This window comes from Neocloeon triangulifer, unplaced genomic scaffold, assembly GCF_031216515.1.
Source record: "Neocloeon triangulifer isolate White Clay Creek 2 clone unplaced genomic scaffold, ASM3121651v1 ptg000022l, whole genome shotgun sequence".
Taxonomy (NCBI): Eukaryota; Metazoa; Arthropoda; class Insecta; order Ephemeroptera; family Baetidae; genus Neocloeon; species Neocloeon triangulifer.
In genome coordinates, this window is record NW_026775562.1 from 3876097 (window position 1) to 3899433 (window position 23337).

A 23337-nucleotide genomic window follows, 5' to 3' on the forward strand; every position below is an offset into this window, starting at 1 on the left:
CCGAAATTTCGCTGATACGAATCTTGGCTGGCGAGCATGGCACACTTGTGTGCGCCAAAAAGTGCGCAAAAATAACTTTCATGGAAGGTTTTTAATGGCAAAGCACTCGCTCGGAATAATAACGAGTGCATAATATTTTGAAAAGGAAAACCGCAGCAGTGTACCTGACGTGCCCCTCCCCTCCTTTGGCAGATCGACCCGCGCACCGAGGCGCAACTGTGCGAGTTCGACATGATAATCCAGCAGATGGACAAAAATTGGCCTTCGAGGGCCGCCTCGAAGCCCGCCGCGCCGGCCGTCGTGCAGCGGGCGCAGAAACGCAGCCACCACGGCATCGACGAAGACCTCAAGGTCATCCTCGACAACATGGACCCTGAGTTGCTGCAGAGCGGGGTCGAGGTCAGCGCCACCCCCTTCACCCCCTCTCCTACCGGGTAACTGTTGAATTTGTTGACCTTTTTTTTGTCGCGCCAGACAGAATAAATAGAGCAGCACATTTGAAATTCTAATTTACTTGTAAAAAAAATCCCGATCATTAAATCAGGCGCGCGCTAAGGAGGCTTATTTGCAATGACAACACGCAGGTAATTTCGTCGTTTATTAACCTGATCCGTGTTGATGTTAAGCGACGGAATTACTTTTTTCGAGGTGTACATGTCTCCAGACGTCCGAACTAAAATAAAATAAAAATAACGCCTTTTCGCAGAATAATGGACGAGACCTCTTGAATATGTATACAAAGTCGGTTTGATGCCAAAACCAACGGCTGGCACGCCGAATCTACTACGCTTTTTGTTTCAAAACAGATATCAAATTTATTAAGAATTCCACGCCAACCTCCAAGGACGCAAATTGAATAGTGAAAAAAAAGCACGATTTTGTTTATTTTTCGTTTCTTTGTTATTATCTTTATATATAAGATTCATCTACAAGTGAAGAGAGTTTATTGTCGGTTGAAAGATCGCTCTGGTGTTAACCTTCGTCCGTTTATAATTTTGGTCGGCAGCCAAGAGTAGAGATGACGGTGCGCGCGCCGTCGAACTCGGACGACCGATCTTTATTTTTTTTTGCACTTTATGCTCGCGAAATTTCTCGAGTATTCATAAAATTTAATTACTGAGGCCATTTTATTGAAATTGGCCATCATAGGGACCTGTTTGACGTGAGAGTGATTAATCAGGCTAAAATATGTCTAATAAAAGTTAACTACGGTGGCTAATTTAAGGCGTAAGATGTGCCTCTCCGTCACACTTTTTTTAAGCACAGTTTAAAAAAAATGGGCGGCCCTTGTTTAAAAAGAAGGCTACTTCAAGGCTCATCAGAAAAAATTGCTGAACATATTCAGACAGTCATGTGATTGTGGACAGAGGCATTTTTTTCTACAGCGTCCTTTTTATTTTAACGTGTTTCTCGTGATGGAGGTTTTCTCTGGCTTTCTTTTATTTTTATTTTCTCGATCTGCGAGTTGGGCCCCGATCGAGTTTTTGATCCTTGGCAGAAACAAACGCGCCGACGGTTATTTATTGCCAAAGCAGTTTAATTGGCGACTTTTCCCTGGGTAGCAATTAAATTGTTATGTGTTTGAATAATTGCCGCAATTGATGGCGGCCTCTCGGTTTTTGCGCTAGATTCGGGTGGCAATTAAACAATTGTCCTCACTGAGCAGCAATCCATTATACGGCTAAAGGCAGTAATTAAAAGCGTATACACGCGAGTTAATATTCAAATAAGTCGCGCGTGTGTCCAATTTGCTGAAAATTCCGTGCTCTTTTAGGAGGAAAGAAAAAAATTTAAACTGGTAGGCAATTCAAAACTCTTGTTTACCACAATCGTGTCAATTAAGTTATCAAAAGAAACAAGTTTGGCCGCTTTAAAGAAATTTATTGTCAACCAGGAATTCTTGAATACTTTTTTGTATAAAATGTTCAGCTATTACCGGTCTTACGAAAATCTGATGAAACTACTTTACAAACCAGATACAAACTTGAAACAGACTTTCTTATAATCTGTTGAATTATATCTTAATTTTCTTGTTATTGCTCTGAAATTATAAAAAAAAAATTATATAATAATTCTTACTTCAGGAAATAGAATAATATATCTGCCGAAATGATTAAAACTCTAGTTTATTCATGGAAAACATTAAGAATTTTTTTTAATCTATGAAATTAAATAAATAAATTAATCATGCTATGGTTTATTTTATATTTGATTGAAAATTAACAAATATATTAATATAATAAATTAAAATAAATCCATTAATTAAGTACATTCACTACTAAAACAACCAAAAACAACTCGAAATTCTTCTAAACCAAAGTTTCAAAAAATTATAAATACGAAGTGGTTTCCAATTTTCTGCGCATCAGCGTGCTCTTCTCCATCTTCTTTATGGGAAATAATTACCAGAATCATTGAAGTTTCAACCAAATTTAGTGATTTTTGTAGCAATTGTTAAACGGGGTTTTCCCCCATTGATTAGATTTCTTTTTATAAATTTTGAATGTCTATCAAAATCCTCATGTCGAGTTCCCTCTTGTTGATATCGCGTTTCCTTTATCAACAGATATTGAACACTGCACGTTTCTTCTAATCTTCTTCAGCACACCTGCTGCTTTCGTCGCAATCGACAATGGCATCGAAGAATTTAAATTTTTTCTTGCCAAACAATTTGCCTACCCGACAGGGGCACTGAAATGATTCCCAGCTTGTTCAATTTTCGAGATAATCTGCTTTTGGGTGTCTTGTTTTGATTTATTGCTTTTTATAGTTCATTACTGTAAAAGATTAACTCTTTATCGGGTCGAAATAAACCGGATTATAATCATTTCATGCTTGAATTGCGATTAAATCTTGGCTAGATGAAAAAAAGGATAAATATGAGGCCTTCCTTGCCTAAATTAAAAACCGCCTACTTATTGATAAGGAAAAGCGATTTTCAGGTCTTAAAAAAGGTTAAATGTTTAATTAAAACATATTTTTTACTACCTCACTTTGCCTCGACTCAAAAAGCAGCCAATTTCATTTTATCGAAGTAATCAATTGCGTTTCCCACAGTCAGATCCGCCCCTCGGTCTCTGCGTTTCTTTGTTGCGGAACTTTTGTATATTGAATGATATTAAGTGGGCGCCGTTCATCGAGACCGCGCAGCTTTGTCACCGAGACCATTTGAAAATAGACGCTTAATTGGACATGATTGACATTGATAGGGCATCTGAATAGGCTCGCCATTCTCCGCTCGAGTTGAAAAAAGATATCGCGGTTTTTTTTCCACGTCGCGGCGCCGTCACTTTTTTGCCGCCGCGTTCTCAGAGCGAAACAGAACTGGCGTGTTCAATTATACACGAAGGCGATCGAGTTGTTTTCCGCCGAAGACGAACAAGAAGCGTCGCGGTGATGAAATGCGAAGACTTCTTAAGAAGAAGAAGTGCGTGTATGCGTGGCGCCGAGAATGGCAGTCACTCTATCTATCACCCTGCCTGCGACGCACATTGTAAAAAAAAATATATTAAAATGTTTCAGGTGTCTGACAGCTCACCTTTTTTTTGCTATTTATATGGAAAGAGTGGAGAATCAGATATGAAGTAGAACTTTAAAAGAATCGTACCGAAATATGTGGATTTCAGTGAAAGATTAAAATTGCGAATTTAATTTTTTTAGTGCATGTTTAGATTTTTATTTAATTCTGCGAAAATTTAAATTTTATCATCGCACCTGAATTTAAAAAAAACGGTAACTAAATATTAAAATATAAAGTACAAAAAGAAACTAAATTTATATAATGTGGTTTTGTTGGTAAAAGTTTCTAATGAGAATTTTTGATATTTTTTTTTTCGTCAGAGAATTTTAATTTGAAAATAATTAACACGGAATTATACAAAAAATTACTAAAAATTAAAAAAATTTATACTTTTTTAATAAAATAAATAATATAAAAAATCATTTGCTATTTATTTTTGTTATAAAACTTTCTATATTTTTTTTTAACAATGAAGTTTGCTAAACATTGAAAATATATAAAACATTTTTGATTAAATTAAATTTTTATTAATTCAATAATTAAAATATAAGGAGAGATTTCAAGAAATTCATTCAATTTCTCCTCTGAACATTTACTCGGTTTTGTAAATGAGGGGACAAGTTTTATCCTTGAGCACACAGGGTGCAATTTGTTTAAACAGAAACTTCTCCAATGAAAATCTAATTCCTATTTAAAAGATAAGGAAAATCGAGTTGTTTATTTTGGGTGTCACCAATATACACTCAAATCGGTTTCTCACGACGAAAAATAAGATTTATATTGGACGACGCGCAGTAAAAAAAGGTAATTTCATAATTGAGATGTCCGGCAACTGCGGACACCGATCTGATAACCGAAAAGCAAGCTATTAACCTCATAGAAAAAATCTGAAGATTTATTAGGGTCTGTAGCCGCGAGCGAAATCACATTCTCACTCCAATGGGTGTGATGAATAAACACAAAAACGTCGCGAGTTATATCAATTAAGGAAATCACTGTCGGAGAAAAACAATCCATCAAAACATGTCCATTGAATTTGTATAAATTCTAGACTTTGTTTTCGACGCTGGATAAGCGCGTCGGAGATATTCAAAATATGGTCGGCTCGTTATCAGTCTATATATGTGTGGCATATTTTTTCTCGCTGGGTGCATTGATAAGTGAGTCGTGCTCGGACGAGCAAGCTTGGCTCGTCAGTTGTCGCTGCTGATAGCGCGATGCACCCGACCGGCAGCGCAGTCGTAATTCAGTGATGGTGCAGTTGGTGTTGGTGAACGTGCAGGACTCGGACAAGCCGCTCTTGTGTTGCCTCGCGCCGGCCCAGGCGTCCTGTGGGGCGCGCGGCCGACCGCTCAGGGTGAAAGTCCTTAAAAAATTCCTGTGAGTTTTTTTAATTTTTTTTTTTAGCACAACTCTCTCGCTAATTTTCCCAACCTGTATTTAGAAGCGGAAAAAAAATTATAATGAACCTCCGTGCGTAAAAAATAATTACATACGTGCACTTGAACCTTTGTGTGCTCTTCGAAGGTTACTTACGCAGAGATTTACGACCGCTCCTTTTGTGGGATTTATTTATTACAATCGCTCCTGGTTATTACTATATGATCATACGGGTGCTTGCCAAAAAAAAGCGCACAAAAAAAACAGCGTCCGGAAAAAGGTCTCAGCCAGACGTCTCGCCGCTTCTCAAGGTGGACGTGGGCAAAAACTTGTCAGTCCGACAATGAGATTCGACCGAGATTAAACGAGACTCTTTTATGAAATTTACGAATCATGACTTTTTAAAAGGTGATCGCGATAACCTCATCTTATTTCTAAGTAAATGTATAAGAAAAAAAAATGTTTAAACAAAACGTCCGTCCTGTTTATCTCTTCTTTTTAATTTCGAGCACTTTTGAAATTGAATATGTTATTAAAATTAATTGTGTTACGTGATTTCTAATTCGCCGTGCTATTGCCGTAGCAGAAATTTGCACTGCTTGTTTTCTTTTGTATAGTAAAAAATTGTGCCTGCGTAACTTTTATTCACAGAATGGGGCCGGTTCATGTGGAACAAGTCGTCGCGTGCGAGTTATCTCGGTAGCGCCGGCCAGTCACGACATGATAATGCACTTTTTGCAAAAAAAAATCACCGCCTTTCGAAAGCAAAAGTAACTGTCGCAACATTCCACACACTTTCGTCGTTGCTGGAAAATTCCAAATTCAGAGGAATGAGAGAGAAATAATTAAACTTTGGAATGAAATAAATAATGATGCTGCTGAGTTGACCTTTGATCTGAACCATTAATTTTGCCCAGTTTTTTGTACCAGAAAAATAAAAGAAGATTAGTTTTTTGTGGTGATTATATTAGCAAAGAAAATAAAATGCAATCTGGTTTTAATTAAATATGTTGAAAAATTTCATGTAATCTAATTTTTTAGTTTTTAATAATAAAAATATCAAAAAAGAATACTCAGTATTTACAATTAATTTAACTTCACAAAAAAATTTGATTTTTTTTGGAGAAAGAATTCTTTCCTTTTTCATAACAATTTAAATTAACTACATATATTATAAAATTGTTTATTAGTATTTAATGAATTAATTGCGAAGATTTAGATAGATTAATCACATAATTAAAATAAAAATCTTATCTAATTGACGTAGCGCGTATCAATAATTTAGTATTTCAATATTATTTATGGAGTTCAGAATGTAGTAACAATTTTAATGTTTAGTTTATTTACCCTGAAGAATCATTTTTAAGTTTATTTATTTATCGATTGTGATAGATTTACATTTATGATCTCCATTGCGCAGACTACTTCTAATCCACTGTGTATAACATAATATTATAATTTTATTAGAATTGATTGAGTTTCAATGCATTTACAGTAATCAAAATGAGTGGAGTAATGGCAAAGGCACTTCGCCAACAAATCTCTTAACGCTTATATAACAGGCACGGTGAAAATTGTTTACTTTTTTATTTTGCTTTTAGTGCACGAACTACTTTATTTGTCAATTTGTAAAGAATTACATAAAATTGAGCTCAAATTTTGCAGCATGAAATTTTGTAAATTTTAAAATGAATTTTTGAAATTAAACTTAAACTTTTTAAAAAATTGTTTCTGATTCACATTATTTTCTTTTCTCCTTGAGAGTATCTCTCAAGACGTTATGTAACTGATCGAACAACAAAGTTTCGCACTTAATTTTTCATACACTCATAAAAAATGTCAATCTTGTGACTTGTACGTAAAAAAAATCTGGAAAAAAACCATACCGAAAAAGTGTTTTTCAATAAAATCCAAGGCCTCGTCGCTCTTTTGATGGCACTGTCTGCGTTTCGAAAACGGTGGAATGTCGTTTTTCGCCCGGCACCCTCGTGACTGCGTTTTTTGCTTCAACCCGGATTGCGCGAAAGTTTCTCGCCGTGCGATCTCGTCTTGTGCGTGCAAAAAAAAGTAGCATTGGGCGGCGCGGCAATCCAATTAAGGTGTAATAGTTTATCCCGCTCCTAAAGTGAAATGTCGTTGTTGGCCGACGAAAGGTTGCCTTCGGACCAATCAGATGTCTGGATTGGACTTTTAACTTTGGTCGGTCCTGCAGTCGAAAAAAAAACACGCTTGTCCTCCTTGAAGAAATTGCCATTTATTCAAAAAACAAACGGCTCTGCCAGTTTCCGTCTGGTACCGCGACCTTAATTTGCAAGCAAGAGGAACACAGCAAATTTTGCATTACCATTGGTCACATAAAATCTTAAATTAAGAGCAAGGAAAATTCTTAACAAAAACTAACAGTTTATAATCAGGATCATTTTGATGGACAAGAAAATTCAGGGTTATTTGTGGAAACGAAAATAATAATGATAGTTCATATTTTGGTTCTGGAGCTGCCGAAAAATGAAAATCCTTCATATTTTTTGTTTTCGAATTCTAAAATGCATTAGGTTTTACTAAAATATATATGCCAAAATAATGAGATTATGTAATGTAATTAATTTACTTAATGGTGACCTAGTTTGTAGGTCAAAGGACCCCGGTGAAAGGTTAAATTGTAAAGAATCTTTCCTCCTTAACAAATGCAGCATAGATAGCTTGAGATAGCCGAAAGATTCACCATGTCTTTTTATTGCAGAATACAACTTTTCAAATATTCAAACAACTGGTTTGAAAATATCATTGATTTAATTTATAATTTAAAAAGCGTTCGATCAATGAAAATTTGTGGCCTGTTTTGATGAGTGAATAATTTGAACATCATATTTTTGTCAAATTTAGTATGATTGCATTAAAATAATGTATAAAACAACAGTATTATGTAACGAAATGACAAAATATTATAGAAATTGAACAAATTTGGCTTTTTTTGTTCAGTTGTATTATTTTTGGAAAAAAATTTAATTACATTATACATATTTAAGTAATTTTCATGACTGGAAGAGCCGTTTGTATGTTGAATGAACGAAATTTCTTCAATGAGGACACGCTCATGGTCTTCTTTCTTACGAGATAGCGTCACTTCGAACTCTCATTGAAAAGGAGTCACGAGAAAAACCACTATAATATAATCGATCCGATTGACACTCACACAAGTTTTAGCGCGGGCCAAGAAAAAGAAGCTAAGGAGGAATTCCGCTTGCTTAATTAAGGCCGACGATCACCTTGACATTTTTTAACTGAGAAATTTTGCGATTTCCATATTTTAATTAAACACAATTTCTATAAATTAAATTACTGGAATTTGCATGTAATAAGTTTAATCCACAAATTAGTAGAAATTATAATACAAATTTTGTAATTTTTTCACAAGTGGTATGCTAGCCAGTTTTTCAAGATGAGGGTCACAAGCAACAAAAAAATTAAAATGTTGCTAGCAATATGATAAGTAGTACCCTGACCAGAAGCGGTTTAAATCACTCTCAGTACCCTTCCATTTAGTTAATCAAGCCCATGAAATATTCCCTTTGGTGTCATTTTTAATTGCTTACCATTTCGGCCCAGCTTTTCTTTTTAGTTTTTTTTACTGCCTACAGGAGAATAGTAATATTAAATATTTAGTATTATTTTTTACTCTCTCTGATCTGTTAAAATGAGACCGTCTGGGTTATATAATAGTAAAAATGCACCAGGTTGTTTTTTTTCCTCTCTCAGCACTGACAGTTCAGAAGCACCGGAGTCGCTCACTAAAATTTATTGGCATTTCTCACCGTATACTAATGACATTTTTCTTCCAATCCAAGGCCCTTGCAGCCCAAACACAAACACACGCCTTTATAATCCTATCAGCATTCGAAGCTCGGCTGGAGACTTTTTTTAGGAAGAGAGGCGTCTAAAAGCTTTTACTTATATAACGGAAGAAAAATGAGATAAAGTTATCTGCTTGTTTTTTTTCTAAATTTTGTTAAAAATATCTTTTAGTTTGCGCACCAGGTTTGCTCAGGTAAAATACTTTTTTCAGCATTTTATAAAATAATTACATTTTTGTAAAAGGGATAGCAATAATTTATCTCTACGATTTGCTTTATAATTATATAATCAATTTACATTTCAACAAAAATTAAAAAAGAATAAATATTATAAAGAATAAAAAAAAAATCTAAAATCTTCACAACCAAACAATTTTAAAAACAATTATGAACTATGACTAATAAATAAAGTAATGAATTAAAATAAGCATAAATGATGAAGCGTTGTCTTCATTTGTACTTAATTTGTATGTAATTTTGTGAATTTTAATATAAACAAATCGATTAATTTTCACATTTCTTTAAAGTATTTATAAAAAGTTTCAAAATGTTACGCAACAAGTAAAGACGAAAATAAAAATTCATTTCTCGACTTCTATTTTACAAAGATTGAATATTTAATTTATTTACACAGTAAAATTATCAATATTTAATTTCAAAATAATTATAATACAAGTGTATTGCTTAATTGTTACATTAATTTTATAAAATAAGGAATTGAAAATTAGAAAAATAATAAAATATGGTTGAAAAATTCTAAATTTGGTGCACTGCTTTTGCGCCTCTCTTCTTTTCTTCAATAGAAAACAAATCTATGCACCGCATGCTAAGCCACCTATCTTCATCTTTATTTTGATTTTTTATGGTAGAACCTGTTCTCTCCTCCCTGACACTGCAGCATTGTAAACGAAAAGGCTTGTAACATTATTTTTGACGAACAAATTCGGTTTGGTTGCAGCCCGCCGACCTTCAAGACGAGCACCACGACCTCGAGGACGCAGCTGAAGCAGCAGTTGATGCGCGAGCAGTTGCAGGAGCAGGACAGAAAAGAGGCCGTTCGGAAGCCGGGCAGCGTGGTGGCCGCCGCCGTCACCCCAGCAGCCCCCATCAACACACCCCTGCCCGCCCCCTTCGCGGCGACCCCTGTCGAACTCCCAGCTCAAGTCCTCCAGGTAAAGCAACTATTATTTGTAGAGGTCATTACATCATTTCCATTAGGAAATCGTAGCTTTCTAAACCATTTTTTTTTCTTAAATTGAAATTTTTTTTTATTTTATTTAGATTAAAACATGCTTGATGTGATGACTAAAATGAATGGGTCTTTCTTCAAAATATAAAAATAAGTTTGAAAATAAATTTAAATTATTTATTGACCAAATAATTTGTAATAGAACATTTTTAAATCTTATTTGTATTTGTTTATATTCATTCATATAAGCCGCAAACACAATTTTTTTTATTACCCAATCGGAATTTGGAACATGATTAATCGCAAATAGTCGACCGAAGAAGCATTTTTAAATCAACATATCAAGTGAATTGAAAAGAGCAAAAAAAAAGTCAGTTAAGCCTAAATCAGCCTTCCTAACAAGTTCTAGCCTGGTTTTATCAAACATTTTTCCTATTTTGTAATCTGAGAGAAATTTTTTGCTGGATTCAAACGAAATCATTTATTTTTTCATGGACAATTCAACTTTAGTTTGGTATTAATTTAAAGGGCTTCTCCGTTAATGATTTGCACTTTTGAATTAAAAAATTAATATAATTCAATCACTGAATGAAAGATCGTAATCGAAAAATTTGCTTTCCTGAGGAATAAGAAAGGGTTATTCAAAGTTTCACCTTTTCCCGCCAAAAGCATTTGAACTATGAGATCTGCTTCGGTTGCTAAATCACTTTTTATTGATACTCCTTGGCACCAGTGAGGTCTCGTACAGAAATTCTGTTAGACACGACAGTCTTCTTGCAAAGATTTGAAGTTTGCTCCTGGTGTTGACAGCCAATCAAGAGTTGTACCACCGGACCCATTATGCCGGCGCCGACGTGTCAAAATATATCTCAACACTTCTTTCAATGTTCGGAAGATTTTGGTCCTGTCTCGAATTCAAGTCTTGCAATTAGGTTTTTTTTATCTTGATTCTGACGTCAGTCAGTCATGAAATATTGCGCTCTTTCCAAATCAATAAATAAAAAAATCATTACCGGTGAGTGCCTTCAACAAAAAACATTGCGTCGTCAAAAACTGCTTCGGTTAATTCTCTTTGTAGATAAATGCTGCTTCTCTAAAAGCAATCGAGTCGGAGCTCCGCAGTTCTCAATTTATTGAACATAGAACGGAGCAGTATATGGCACTAAAAGATATTAAATTCACTTATCGGAAGTGTCACTTTGCACGCACTGTTAATAGCCGAAACGAAAAATAATTTTTTTTTTGCTGATGAAAACCAGTCCACATATAATTCAGCAATCGGTTTTTTTTCGAAGCGACCAAAATTAAAGGGAAAGAAAAAAATTGGTGCTGGTGTGGTTTGTTTTGCTCTTTATTCCGCCTTTGCAATTTAGATAGGAGCCAACTCAGATTAGGCACTGATGCAAACAATAGTGCTAAAAACACTTAAGTCACTGGCTAAGTTTTATCGATATAAGGTGTCAATATAATTATTAGCCTACTTATAGGTAATTTGTCCAATGGACCATGATCAGAACGTGAAAAGTCCAAGTTAAGAATCGACTCATTCTCCACTCCATTTCTTATCAAATAAGAGGCCATATTTTAAAATGTCTGGGTCCATTTAAAAGATTTAAAAGTTCAAGGAAAAAGCCAACTTATTTATTTGCTTGATAATCCAACTAATTGCGTCTCAAAACTTGACTCTAGGTTGATTAAAAAAAAAATATATATTTATTTAGCATTTCAAGCAAATAGTGAAAGCAAAATTAATCGTAAAGATGTTTTGCTTTTTTTTATAGTAGAAAATTATTACAATTTTTTCACTTCAATCTGAATAAAAGATCGTTTAAATATTTACATTCACCTACCTGCGCGTTTGTTGTGTGATTTTTTAAATCAATTCAGCTGTACATATATTTATAGTGAAGATGTTTATGAATGAAAATACTTATTCGCGTTACAAACAAAGTTGCCGTAATCAATCTCAATTTGTCGAAGCCAAACACGAGTAAAAATAAATAAGTTCCTTTCAATTCTCATCTCTTTATACTCTTTCTAGTTGAACACGCCCATACAACTATTGTATTCAAATATTATTGCTAGCCATTAATTTTAACAAAACGTCCTGAAAGATTTCGATGCGGAGATAAAACCTTTGTGCGGTGAAGAATTCCTTTCAAAACTGCTTCTGAATTCTTCACCTGGCAATGCCATTTCAAAACTAATTAGCCGCAGATCTCATTCGATAAAATCGCTCTTTTCAAAGCCACCGGAGAGTTTTATTCGCTTCTTCAGGGATTGTATTCTTCAATGATACATTATACGCAGTTCGCTTTTTTTTTTTTACAACGCACGCCCTTTGTAAGCCTTTAACACAATTACAAACTCGAAATACTTTTTCTGCTGCGGAATGCCACACCTTTTTTTTTTGCTAAAAATCGCCAAACTAAACTACTGGATTCTTTTTTTTTTAGTCTTATTTCCACTTTTTAAACTGTGTTGATTGTCAACCCGTGATAATCATCTGCGCATATTAAGTAGTTGTTGACAAAAATAACCTTTCTTAATGAGCTATCAAAATAGTAACAAAAGATTGCTCTGCCCAAACACAAGGGTTTGCCATGAATTATACTTTCCATGGGTGGTCAGCGGGACGTTAAATTCGATACTCTATCCTGTTAACGCCACTATTTATAAATCAAAATTTCTTTTCCAAGACGGCGAAAAATTTAATGAATTTATAGACCTACTTTAGAAATTTTTTATTTGGATATATTATGGAAAACAACTAATTAAATATCTTGATAAAAAAATGGGACTCCAAGCGTTATTATTACAGTTATGAATTTTTCCGCAAAATGAATTTGAACTCCTTATTGCTTAGCAATTAACTATGATTAAAACTGCACAATTCTCGAACATAATCGACTGAGAATCGACTGAGAAGAATAAAATAATAATAAATAAACATTTAAAAAAATTAAAAAATTATATATTATCTTCATGAAAGTTTTGAGCAAAATATAAATATATACATTTTCAAAATATGAAATAGTTATTTAATGATAAAAATTAATCATTTTACACATTATAGAATATTAGAGGATTAGAATAAAAAATATTTTATAAATAAAATAAAACTCATTTTGGGTTTTCTAATTATTTTTAAATTGAAGAATATTTCCTTTTTTTCAATTATGAAAGAAAAAAGATTTAGTATTTGCATTTTCAGTCGCGCGATGGGAGTGCTGAAGCGCCAGGGCCAAAACGCGGTGGGGTATGAACATTTTTTATTTGCCAGTGAGACGCTCAGCTGACAATGCCCAGCGCAGAATTAATGGCCCCGTGATAATTTTATTACCTAGAGTAGCGCATAAATCTTGAGCGAATTGAGAGGAGCGATAAGTTTTTTGCCTATTAGAATTTAATAAAATTCCTAGAAAAATCGTTTAATCAGAAAGATAATATCAGAAAAGAAAAAGCGGCGAAAAAAGTAATGAAAAAATCCTCGTGATAAATTCAGCGTGGCATGTCCAGCAGGTTGCATAAACACGGCTTTAGTAAACCATCACTCGCAGGAGTCTCTGACAAATTACGATGTGAAAAATAGTAATTATTTTACCTTTTGTGAGAAAAATAGTGGGATTTTTTGTCTGTTTACCGATAATTTGCATGTCGTAAAATTATTCATTCTCAATCCAAAAAAGGAAACATAATTAATTCAGTGTAAAATGCTAAAAAAGGGGCGGCAACACAAAGAATAGTGTCAATATTTGACCCGGTGAATTTCCAGGTGTGCCCAAGGTTAATTAATTCCTTGAGTAAAAATTTAAGATTTTAATCCTTATGGAATCACGAATTCAATCGTGTGTAATTTTTAAAAATCAACTCCACTCCGGGATTAAAGTGAAAAATTCGACGAGTATTTTTTCCCTTTGATTAAAGTGTAAATAATTTCATAGGAAACCCATTCATTTGTATTCCATCTCGGCAAATAATGCCGCGCACATGTGTTATTTATTCATCAAGTTTCGACACGGAGCACTAATTGGGGCATGGCGGCGTGTGATTTGTTCCCAGGTGAGGACGGTGCTGGAGAATCCGACCAGGTACCACGTCATTCAGAAGCAGAAGAGCCAGGTGCGGCAGTACCTGAGCGAGTCGTTTCAAGGCGGCGGCTCACTGGACAGCGGCGGCACCCCTCCCGCCAGGACGACCCGCGCCAAGAGGTTGGCCGCCAGCTCGGCCCCAGCGGTGGCTGTGGCCCACTCTAGGAGAACTTCGACGGTGGCCCCCAATTGTGCACCTCAGCAGGCCGACAGGGTCATGTCGCCTGGTCTCAGTTCGGTTGCAACAAGTGTCTCAGAGGTGAGTACTTGAAACACTTTTGTCTATGTTTCTTTTTTGCCGAAACTTTTTTTTAAATATAAATTGTAAAATGAAAACATTAAATTGGCGAAATTTTTAATTATATTTGATTTAAATTTTAAATATGCAATTATATAACTTTTTTATTTTACTTTGAAAATATTAAATTTTTTACTATAACTTGATGATAATTTTAATGCAAAAATTAAATTTTGTAGAGTTTGTTTATTTATTTTATCTTGGTTTTTTTTTTTAATTTTATTGTGGAATTAAAACATTGAATTGTATAATTTTTTAATTATATTTGAATTGAATTTTAAATATGCAATTATATAACATTTTTATTTTACTTTAAAAATATGAAATTTTTTACTATATCTTGATGATAATTTTAATGGAAAATTAAATTGTGTTTTGTTTGTTTATTTATTCATCATATTTATAGTTTTTTGACGAGAATTTAAATACTTGATTTGCGGATCGGCTTTAGTTTAGATCAAATTAAGGGTTACAGCCCCGTTACTTTTATCTTCCGGTTACAGGCTCACTTTTTTTATTCATAATTAAAGGCGAAATTCTCAAGCTTCTGTGACACTTCTCATAGTTTGCACACTTTATTACTCGGCCGGTATCAATATCGAAATTCTCCACCGTCTGGTAAAATCAGAGAGAAATTCCGCTCCAGTTAATTGAGCATCTCTGAGAAACTCTTCTCACCTGTAAATATTAATTTCTTCACATTAAGTCACGTTTCCCGAACACGGGCGCGACTAACAAACAAACAAACAAAAACTGCTTGTTTGTTGGTTCATTTATCATTAGCGTGTAGATTTTCTTTCCTTTTTTTTTTTATTTATTTAAAATGCGTTTTAACGATATGCGCGGCTGAAACGTTTGCAGCTCTCCGGAGGTGCCAAGTGGTCGCCGAGCGTCAAAATTGAATTCACCTCCTCGGCGTTTAACACTGTGAGCCAAAAGTATAATTGGTCAACTTCGCCCAATGCTCTTGTTACCTCACTGCTAATTCTTGATATGTGAGGACTTAAACGCGGCGAACACAATGTCCAGTGGGCAGTTCAGACTCGTAAAATTTTATTTAACCTTTCATTTGAAACGGCGAGATAAAAGTGTTAAAAGTTTAAAGTCTGGTTAAGGAATAAAAGTCCTTTCGGTTTATCTTGATCCAAAATTCATCTTTCTTTTGGTTCTCAATAAAGGGAATTGTTGAATTTTTGGAATTTTTCATAAATCAAATTTTTATGTCTATTTTCTAACATTTTCCATAATTTTCAGTCTAATATATTTTAAATTAATTTTAAAAGATGTTGAAATTTTGATTGTGAAAAATTACCATCTTTACAACTTTTATTGTTTTGTTCAAAACGATTTAAACTTGGATTTTGTTTAGGTGAAAGGTCGTATTTTATAACAATACATTTCTCACCATTCTTGCAATCAGATCTATCAAGGAATAATAATGAATCTTGTCATTCACACTGCCGAAAAGATTGTGTGTGCAAAGAGCCTAATTTTTTTATGTAATTTTTTTATTTGTCACAATTAAAGACGAAAGTGTTGAACCGGTCGCAACAGGCACAGCTTTTTCCAGCACGCTTACGCAAAAGTGGACACGAAAAATCACTTAGGAAAATTAATTTTTGTGAATGTATAGAGTCGGTGCGACTCGCGTGCGCCGCCCTGGTGAAACGAACGAATATTTAATGCGCGATGGAGTAAGTGCTAATGAAGAATAATCGTTGCTTTTTATTAAAATTCACATTAAAAGGAACCGCGGCGCCGCGCGCTTTTAATAAACACATCTGTGCAATGCAAAAAGCCCGGTAGGAAAAAAAATTGGTACGGTGAGTCTATCTTCAGCACAAATTACGCCTCACTCGCGTTGAGTGATGGAGCCGTTGCCAAACCAAACTTGCTCGTCCTCACAGAAGCCGCCAACTATTATCTCCGAAAACGTCTCAAAAGCAGTTTTGAATATTTTATTACTATCATAATCATAATGGAAGCGCGATGCGAAAGAGTCGCAAAGCGCCTTTTAATATCAAAGATAAAAATGAATGGGGTAGCTTTTGTAAAAGAAGAAGGACGATTCATTTATGCTTGGATTAATTATATTATATGAATAATAACAGCGAAAATAAAAAGTTAAGATCCAATGTAAATTATAATTTTTAATATCCATAATGTTTATTATTATTTTCAAATGTCGTCCATTTGAGTTGACTTTTGAATTTTATCATTCCTGGAAGTCATTAAAATTTGCATTTACCACATAAGTAGAAAGTTTTCTCTTCCAGTAATAATTTTTTAATATCTGGAATTTTTCAAGTGCTCCATTTCCCGCCAAAAGAACGAAGGATGGTTAATTAGGTTGGCAATTCTTCTATGAAAATATCAAACTGACTCTCTCTTTTGGTTGGAAAAGTTGAACCTTTAATGAACGCTTGTCTTTTTCCTGCCAAAAGTAAATTATATTCTCGAACTGTTTCAATTTTTGTATTTTAAAAGAATTATTAAATCATAGATTTTTCAGGTTTATTTTTTTTCAGATTGCTGGCTCGTGCCAAATTAGGATTACATGATTTCCTTATCTCATCTTCAAAATTTATTATGTTTTACCAAATTGAATACGTATATTTAAAAATAATTTCGCCGTCTTTTAATCCCCACATAATCTATTACCTAATGCAAAGTGTCGTTTGTGATATCTAAAGAAGATTGATCAAGCCAGCAGTTGCTAATGCGCGATGGATAAATTTATATTCAAATGAAAACCACTTAATTTCATTAAGCCATGCAAATTGGTCCGGACTTAATAAAATAAAGTGCGACGCGAAAAAGCAGTAAAAATAATTGACCTGGGAGGCAAAGTGATACTGTAGATTTTAAATATTCCCAATGGCGGCTGCGATTCTCTCTTCTTAAGGATCGTCACATCTGAGGCATTTTTTTTTGTAAATTTGCCTCTCCACAGATATTCATCCGAAGACCCTGGGTGGGGCACACAAAAAAAAGTGCCCCACCTTCGTACATATCGTTTAGTAGTGCAACCTTGCAATACGTCTTACACTTGAAGGGCGAAATTCTTGTACACGGTGATTACAATATACCCTAAAACGCGACGGTACTCTTTTTTTATTACTGCTGGGTTTTACTAGCGCACAGATTTTTTTTGTACCTACGTTGTCGGTGCTAAAAAAGTGGTTTGTCGATAACTCGCGAGCCTTCGCGAAATTAACGCTCTCCCATAATTTGTCATTTCGGACATGTTGAATTCGCTGACTAACATGTACGCAGTAACCCTCAGTGCTTTTCGATTTTAATCTAAACGAGCATCACTTTTTTTATAAGCTTAAGCGCCGTCATGTGACCTACCAGACAGTAAAGCAGCAAAAAAATTTGGGAAAGGTTCCAGCACTTAAAAAGTATGTTTGCAATGCAAGAGCGAAAAACAATCTTTGTCCTCGTTGAAAAGTTTGGATTTTATTCAAAACTGGCTTTCTAGTTTTGGTCATTTCAGAAGCTGCAAAAAATTTGGTAAAATTTTTCTATAAGATTTTATTTATTTTTATTTGCAAAATTATTTGTTTGAATTTTTTCTTACGCATTAAAAAGAGTTGCAAACCGTCACTGAAAATTGTAAATCCGTTCGTTCGTTTGTTTATTTATTTATTTAATAATTAAACAAATAATTAAAGAAAACTCTCGTTTTCTACACTTTCATTTCTTCAATCAATAAACTTATAAAGTAGAGAAGAAAATTCTCGAATTTCTACATTTGTTCCCTCTCAAAAGTCTCAATACGTTTCCAAATTTGCATTTTAAGACAAAATAAATTAGTCGCGGTTTTCTGATGATTGTTGTTTTGCAACTCTTTTGCAATTAACTTACTTAGTATGCGGTCTTATCTGTCAACGCAATGGACACTCAAACGTATTTATAAATGAAACCGCGGCATGAATAACTAACAACCGGCATTCTTAAGCCACTTAACATTCACGTCATTTGCGCTGTAAAAGGCAGCACGCTCAAGTTTTTTTTGTCTCGTAATTTATTTTAGATTGAATAAAATAAGATCACAGGCTTTTTTGGTGGTCGCAAAAAAAAATTGACCCCATCTTGCAAAAGCCTGCTCGCGGTCCGCAGCATTAAAAAGCTGCCCACTGTTGTCTGCTGTGGGTCTAAAAATAAATGGTTTGCCGTTATTATTTATGGAACGTGCTGCAAGTCGTACTTACTTGCCCAATCTGAATCTGAAAATGTACCTGGAGGGTTCTACAGAATTATCCGGTAGTAATTTGCATTGTGACACACTTACTTGCTATTTTCGTATCTGGTACTTAGTTTTTTTTAGGGAGTGCGAACTTAAATTTAGCAACAAGTTGTCTTATCGCAGACTGACTGAGATTGAAAAAAGTGTGCCGTTTTTTTTTGTAGTTCATCGCACATCACATGACTGATTAAAAAAATTTATATCCGTCAATTTAAAGGTGCTAATTTTGTTTTTGCGTTTAATAAAAAGCTCTCTTTATCCCCACAAAGGAGAGCTTCAGAGATTTTCTTAAGTAGATCTAATAAAATTACTTTAGTTTTTATTATATACCTTGAATTAAGTTTCGAATTTTTGCACCAAAAGATAAAATTAAAGTCCAAACTTTTTATTCGTGTTGCGAATATAGTATAAATAGGAGTTAAATAAATAATTCTTGCAACTAAGTGACAAAACGGTTCAAATCAAATAGATTCCTATAACGATTTCATTGAGCGAAGTAAGTTTTTCTTTTAAAGTAAAGCTTTTTAAAAATCCATAGGTAGGATGAATTGTTGTTTGATTAATTTTTTTTATAATTTCTGCTGCAGTGGGAGCCCCCTTTTGTCCCTAAATTTATTTCCCCTAATGGATTTTTTCTGTATTTCCCCTAAATTATTTCCCCTAAATTATTATCCCTAAAATCTTTCTTTTATTTCCCCTAAACTCCATTTCCCCTAAATTTCATTGCCCCTAAATCATAACAGAAGGCAGGATTCAGGGCTGTTTCCATTATGTAAAATTGTTGGTTGCCAGCTCCATCATTTACAGATAATATATTGTAAATTATTAAAATTAAAAACACAATTCAAAACTTACATGAAGTTATTAAGTCCATACTAAAAGAAAAATTACAAAGTTTGGGGCTCACTAACTCTTATAAAACTGAAGCAAATATAATCTGTACAAATGCTCAATGGCTTTGTCATTATTGTCTGGCTGACTTTCAAGAAGTTTGCAAATTCAGCAAGTAAAAACGGAAAAACGGAAAAAGGCTATTTTAGCAATATGGGAAAAGATCGAGGTAGTGTACTCGGTATTTGGACTAACAATAAGACTTGACTTGATGGTTATAGAATGACAACAAAATAAATGAAACTAAATATTGATAGAGCATTTTGAAAATTATTGAAATTACATTTTTACATAAAATTTGACGATTTAATCCATCTTTTGCTAACAAATTAAATTAATTTTTAAAATATTTTAGTCAGAATCAGTCAGAATATTGAAACTTGTGTTTTAAGCGTACTTTTCTCGGTTGGTATTCGAAGGAAGACTACATTCTATTTTGCTCCGTTTTTCCGGTTTCAGGTAAAATATATATTACTGAGGTAAAAGATATATATTTCCAATTTTTTCAATTTAGGGAAAATAATTTTAGAGACATTGCCATTTAGGGCAAATGAAAGAAAAGAGTTTAGGGAAAATGGTTTTAGGGGTTTTGATTTTAGGGGAAATGAAGAAATTGGTTTTAGGGGAAATAAATTTAGGGACAAAAACGGCGACTCGCTGCAGTTGCTGATTTTTTTTACAGTGATGTTTTATTTAAGATAATGTTTTAAAGATAAAATAAAAATAAACAAATACCCAAATAATATAAGATTGGAGCTTGCCTTCCGCAAGCTCAATAAGGGCACAGGCCGACAAGACACTTTGTTTTGGCCTGACCAAAAAAAAAAAAAAATAATAATAATAATAAACTAAATTTTTTATTGTTTATTCTCCGAAATTTTGCAATCACTTCAATTAAAGACCCACTCCGGTCATTTGTATTGCTCTTTATTATGAAAGTTTGCTAAATTTTGAGCATATCTCGTGAAAAAAATATTTTAAAATTCCAAACCGTTGCGTTGCAATCAAAAGAAAATCTAATACGAGTGATTCGCGCAAATAAAATGAGAATTGAGTTGCAGCGGTATTTCCGTTAGTTTGGTAAAAAAAACTGCAGGTTTTAGTCTCTTGTGGCGCTGCGATCGCTGATTTTGCCACTCATGCCCCACGGCGCTGTGCAGAAAACTTAACAAAATCAGTGTTCGCAGCGCCTCAAATGACAAGAACCTGCAGTTTTTTGACCAAACTGACGGAAATGAAATCATCCCCCTTCAAATCAATTCTCATACGTTTTTTGCACGAATCACTCGCATTAGGTTTTCTTTTGATTGCGACGCAATGGTTTGCAATTTTAAATAGTGTTTTCACGAGATATATTCAAAATTTATAAGAGTTCTCCCTAAATAAATAGCAATAAAATTGACCGGAGTGGGTCTTTAATTAACATGAATCCAAAATTGATGATTCCATTTCCGAATAGACAAAAAATAATGCCACCCTCATAAAATGATAGTTAGGAGAGCGGATCTGAAGAATAGTGGCGTGCGTGGGAATCGGAACAAAAAGCAAATCACAAATAAAATATGTTATGGTGGTCAGTAACACACTCGCACAAAAAGTATAAATCCCATTAGGAGCGACAATTGTGTTTCTATCAAAAGCTTTATTCGTAACAATTAGCCTCTCGATTTTATTATATTTGAATCGGAGCGATCGAGCAGAAAGGCGCATCCCTCATGCTGGTCCATCACCTTTTACGACTCAATAATCATCCCCCTAATTACAAGCACCAACAATCGCTCTTAATAATGTCACTCCGCGGCGTGTCCCCAGCTGCGGGCCTTGGATGGATAAAATAAGGGGAGGAGAAGAACAGAAATATTTTTTCTACAGACCGCACTCAACAAAATTTGAACCAAGTCTGACTGAGTTTCTATTTCTTTTTGATAAACAGAAATTATTCCTTATTTTAATGCGGAGTTGATGTCCAAGGTTAATGAAAACCTCATTGGGAGGCCTTCGGCTTATAATCTGCCGAGATCGGATGTCAGTGGGTGGTATTTTTAATCAGATTAATTCCGTAGGTGTTTTTTTTTCGGGGATTACGATGTGTTGTGGTTTTTTGCGGCTTCTCCCGTCGCGCGCGATCCACTTTTTGCTTCCTCAGACGCAAAACTCGCTCCCTTTCCACCGGGCCAAAGTTACGGAAATACTATTGCTCGGTACCCCTCTCTAGTACGAATTTTCAGTGCTTTCTCTTCCTGCCTCCAAATAAAATGGCCGCTAAATTGGCTCCAGACTTTCAATGCTAGATGGAATTGGCTAGACCAAAATAACAATTCTATTGTGGTGAGGAAAGAATTCAATTTAGATAACGCGCCGATAACTTTGTATGATTTGTTTCTACTTAAATATTCAAATAAATTCTGCCCTTCAAACGCAGTGTCGCTCTTTAATAAGAGATTGTTGTTCCAAGGCATTAAAGAATCAATCCGACGAGAAGCAATTAAAACGGTGGCTTGGAAGCTGCTTAAAGTTTTATTTAAGTAGGCCGGAAGTTGGGGGTGAAATGTTGGCCTTGCACTCGCCATTAAAGTGACACTTGGACTGATGTCTGATCTAATCGCCGATCATTTGTTTGCGGCCGCTTTAATTTCATCTCGAATGTATGCGGGACTTTTTTCATGTATTTTTTTTTCACTCGCCAGGGTGAATGATTATTAAATAAGTGAACGTGCCGCCGCCGTCGGTCAGCTCGGAGTGAAATTTCAAACCGCCTTATTGGCTTATTGGCCGCGCGTAGAGAGGGAAAGCGACGACCGCGCTCGATAAATTAATTTGATATTTGCGTCGTCTGCTGCACGTTGAAGCTCACGTTGTGGCCATGCGTGTGTGAAAATCTCACTTCTTCTTGGTGAAATATGATTACGTTTTTTTTTACTCCGTACGCGCAAAAACAAACTCCTTTCGCAGAGAGATGTGTTTGATTGCTGCGGATCATTAAAAACCGCAAGAATTTACGACGCACCTCGTTTTAATTCCCAACACAGACTAATGGATTTTGCGAGTCTGTTTGTTTAACATCGACGGCCTCTTTAAGAGTGTATTAATTTGAAGTAACATACTTAATTTTTTATTGCGACGTTCGTTTTTAACACGGGTACTTGTGATGAGTATTAGATTCCTTTTATATTGCGACTGGGAAAAATGTGTAAATGTTGCCGACAAGAAGCAACTCCCAACATCTTAGTTGCTTCTTAACCAGATGAGCAAACTGGAATCAAGACTGCAAAGATTCTTAAAATTAATTCATTGCTTAAGATTTTTCTGCTGTATTTATTTATTTAATCAATTACATCAAAATTTCGTGTATTTTGAATTTAATTCAGAAATTGAATTAATTTTTATATGGAAGAAACAGTTAAGTTGCCAGTTACTGAATTCAGTTTGTTTGATAATTAAAATCATCATTAAAGAAACATAAAAAATTTCAATTCTTGCAAATTGTATTTATTGATCTATCACAAATAATGCAAAATTCAAAATTAAACTAGTTTGAAATTGAGAGAAAAGATGAGAATAAATTACTATCAAATCATCAGCTCAAAATTAAATTAAGCTTAAAGTTAATTTGGAAAATTAACTTGAATAAGTAAAAAAAATTAAATATTTTAATCAAAATAAACTCGGAGGTTTTGGTCCGCAAGTTTCTTCTTGTGCACAACTTACAGACGGAGAAAATCGTCACCTGACTTCCCAGGCTATGAATTTAAAAATATAAAAGTCTGTTATGTAATATTTGGTGCCTCACATGCGGATTCTAAAAAATCAAATAGCCTCCACATTACCCTTAACGTGAGAAATAAATTTTTATGCTTTAAAACCA

General features: G+C 34.4%; 1 protein-coding gene across 3 annotated transcripts in view; it reads left to right on the top strand.

Moving 5' to 3' along the window:
* The window catches only part of LOC132204443 (microphthalmia-associated transcription factor), a 48956-nt gene that overhangs the window by 7153 nt on the left and 18466 nt on the right, over nucleotides 1–23337 (top strand). The window contains exons 2-4 of one of the 3 annotated variants that reach the window (XM_059632944.1): nucleotides 193–434; nucleotides 9710–9923; nucleotides 14003–14290. In XM_059632944.1, coding sequence (XP_059488927.1) covers nucleotides 193–434; nucleotides 9710–9923; nucleotides 14003–14290 — 744 coding nt within the window. Of the gene's footprint in view, nucleotides 1–192; nucleotides 435–4694; nucleotides 4901–9709; nucleotides 9924–14002; nucleotides 14291–23337 lie in introns of those variants that run through there. The other 2 variants (XM_059632946.1, XM_059632945.1) reach the window with 2 other exon arrangements.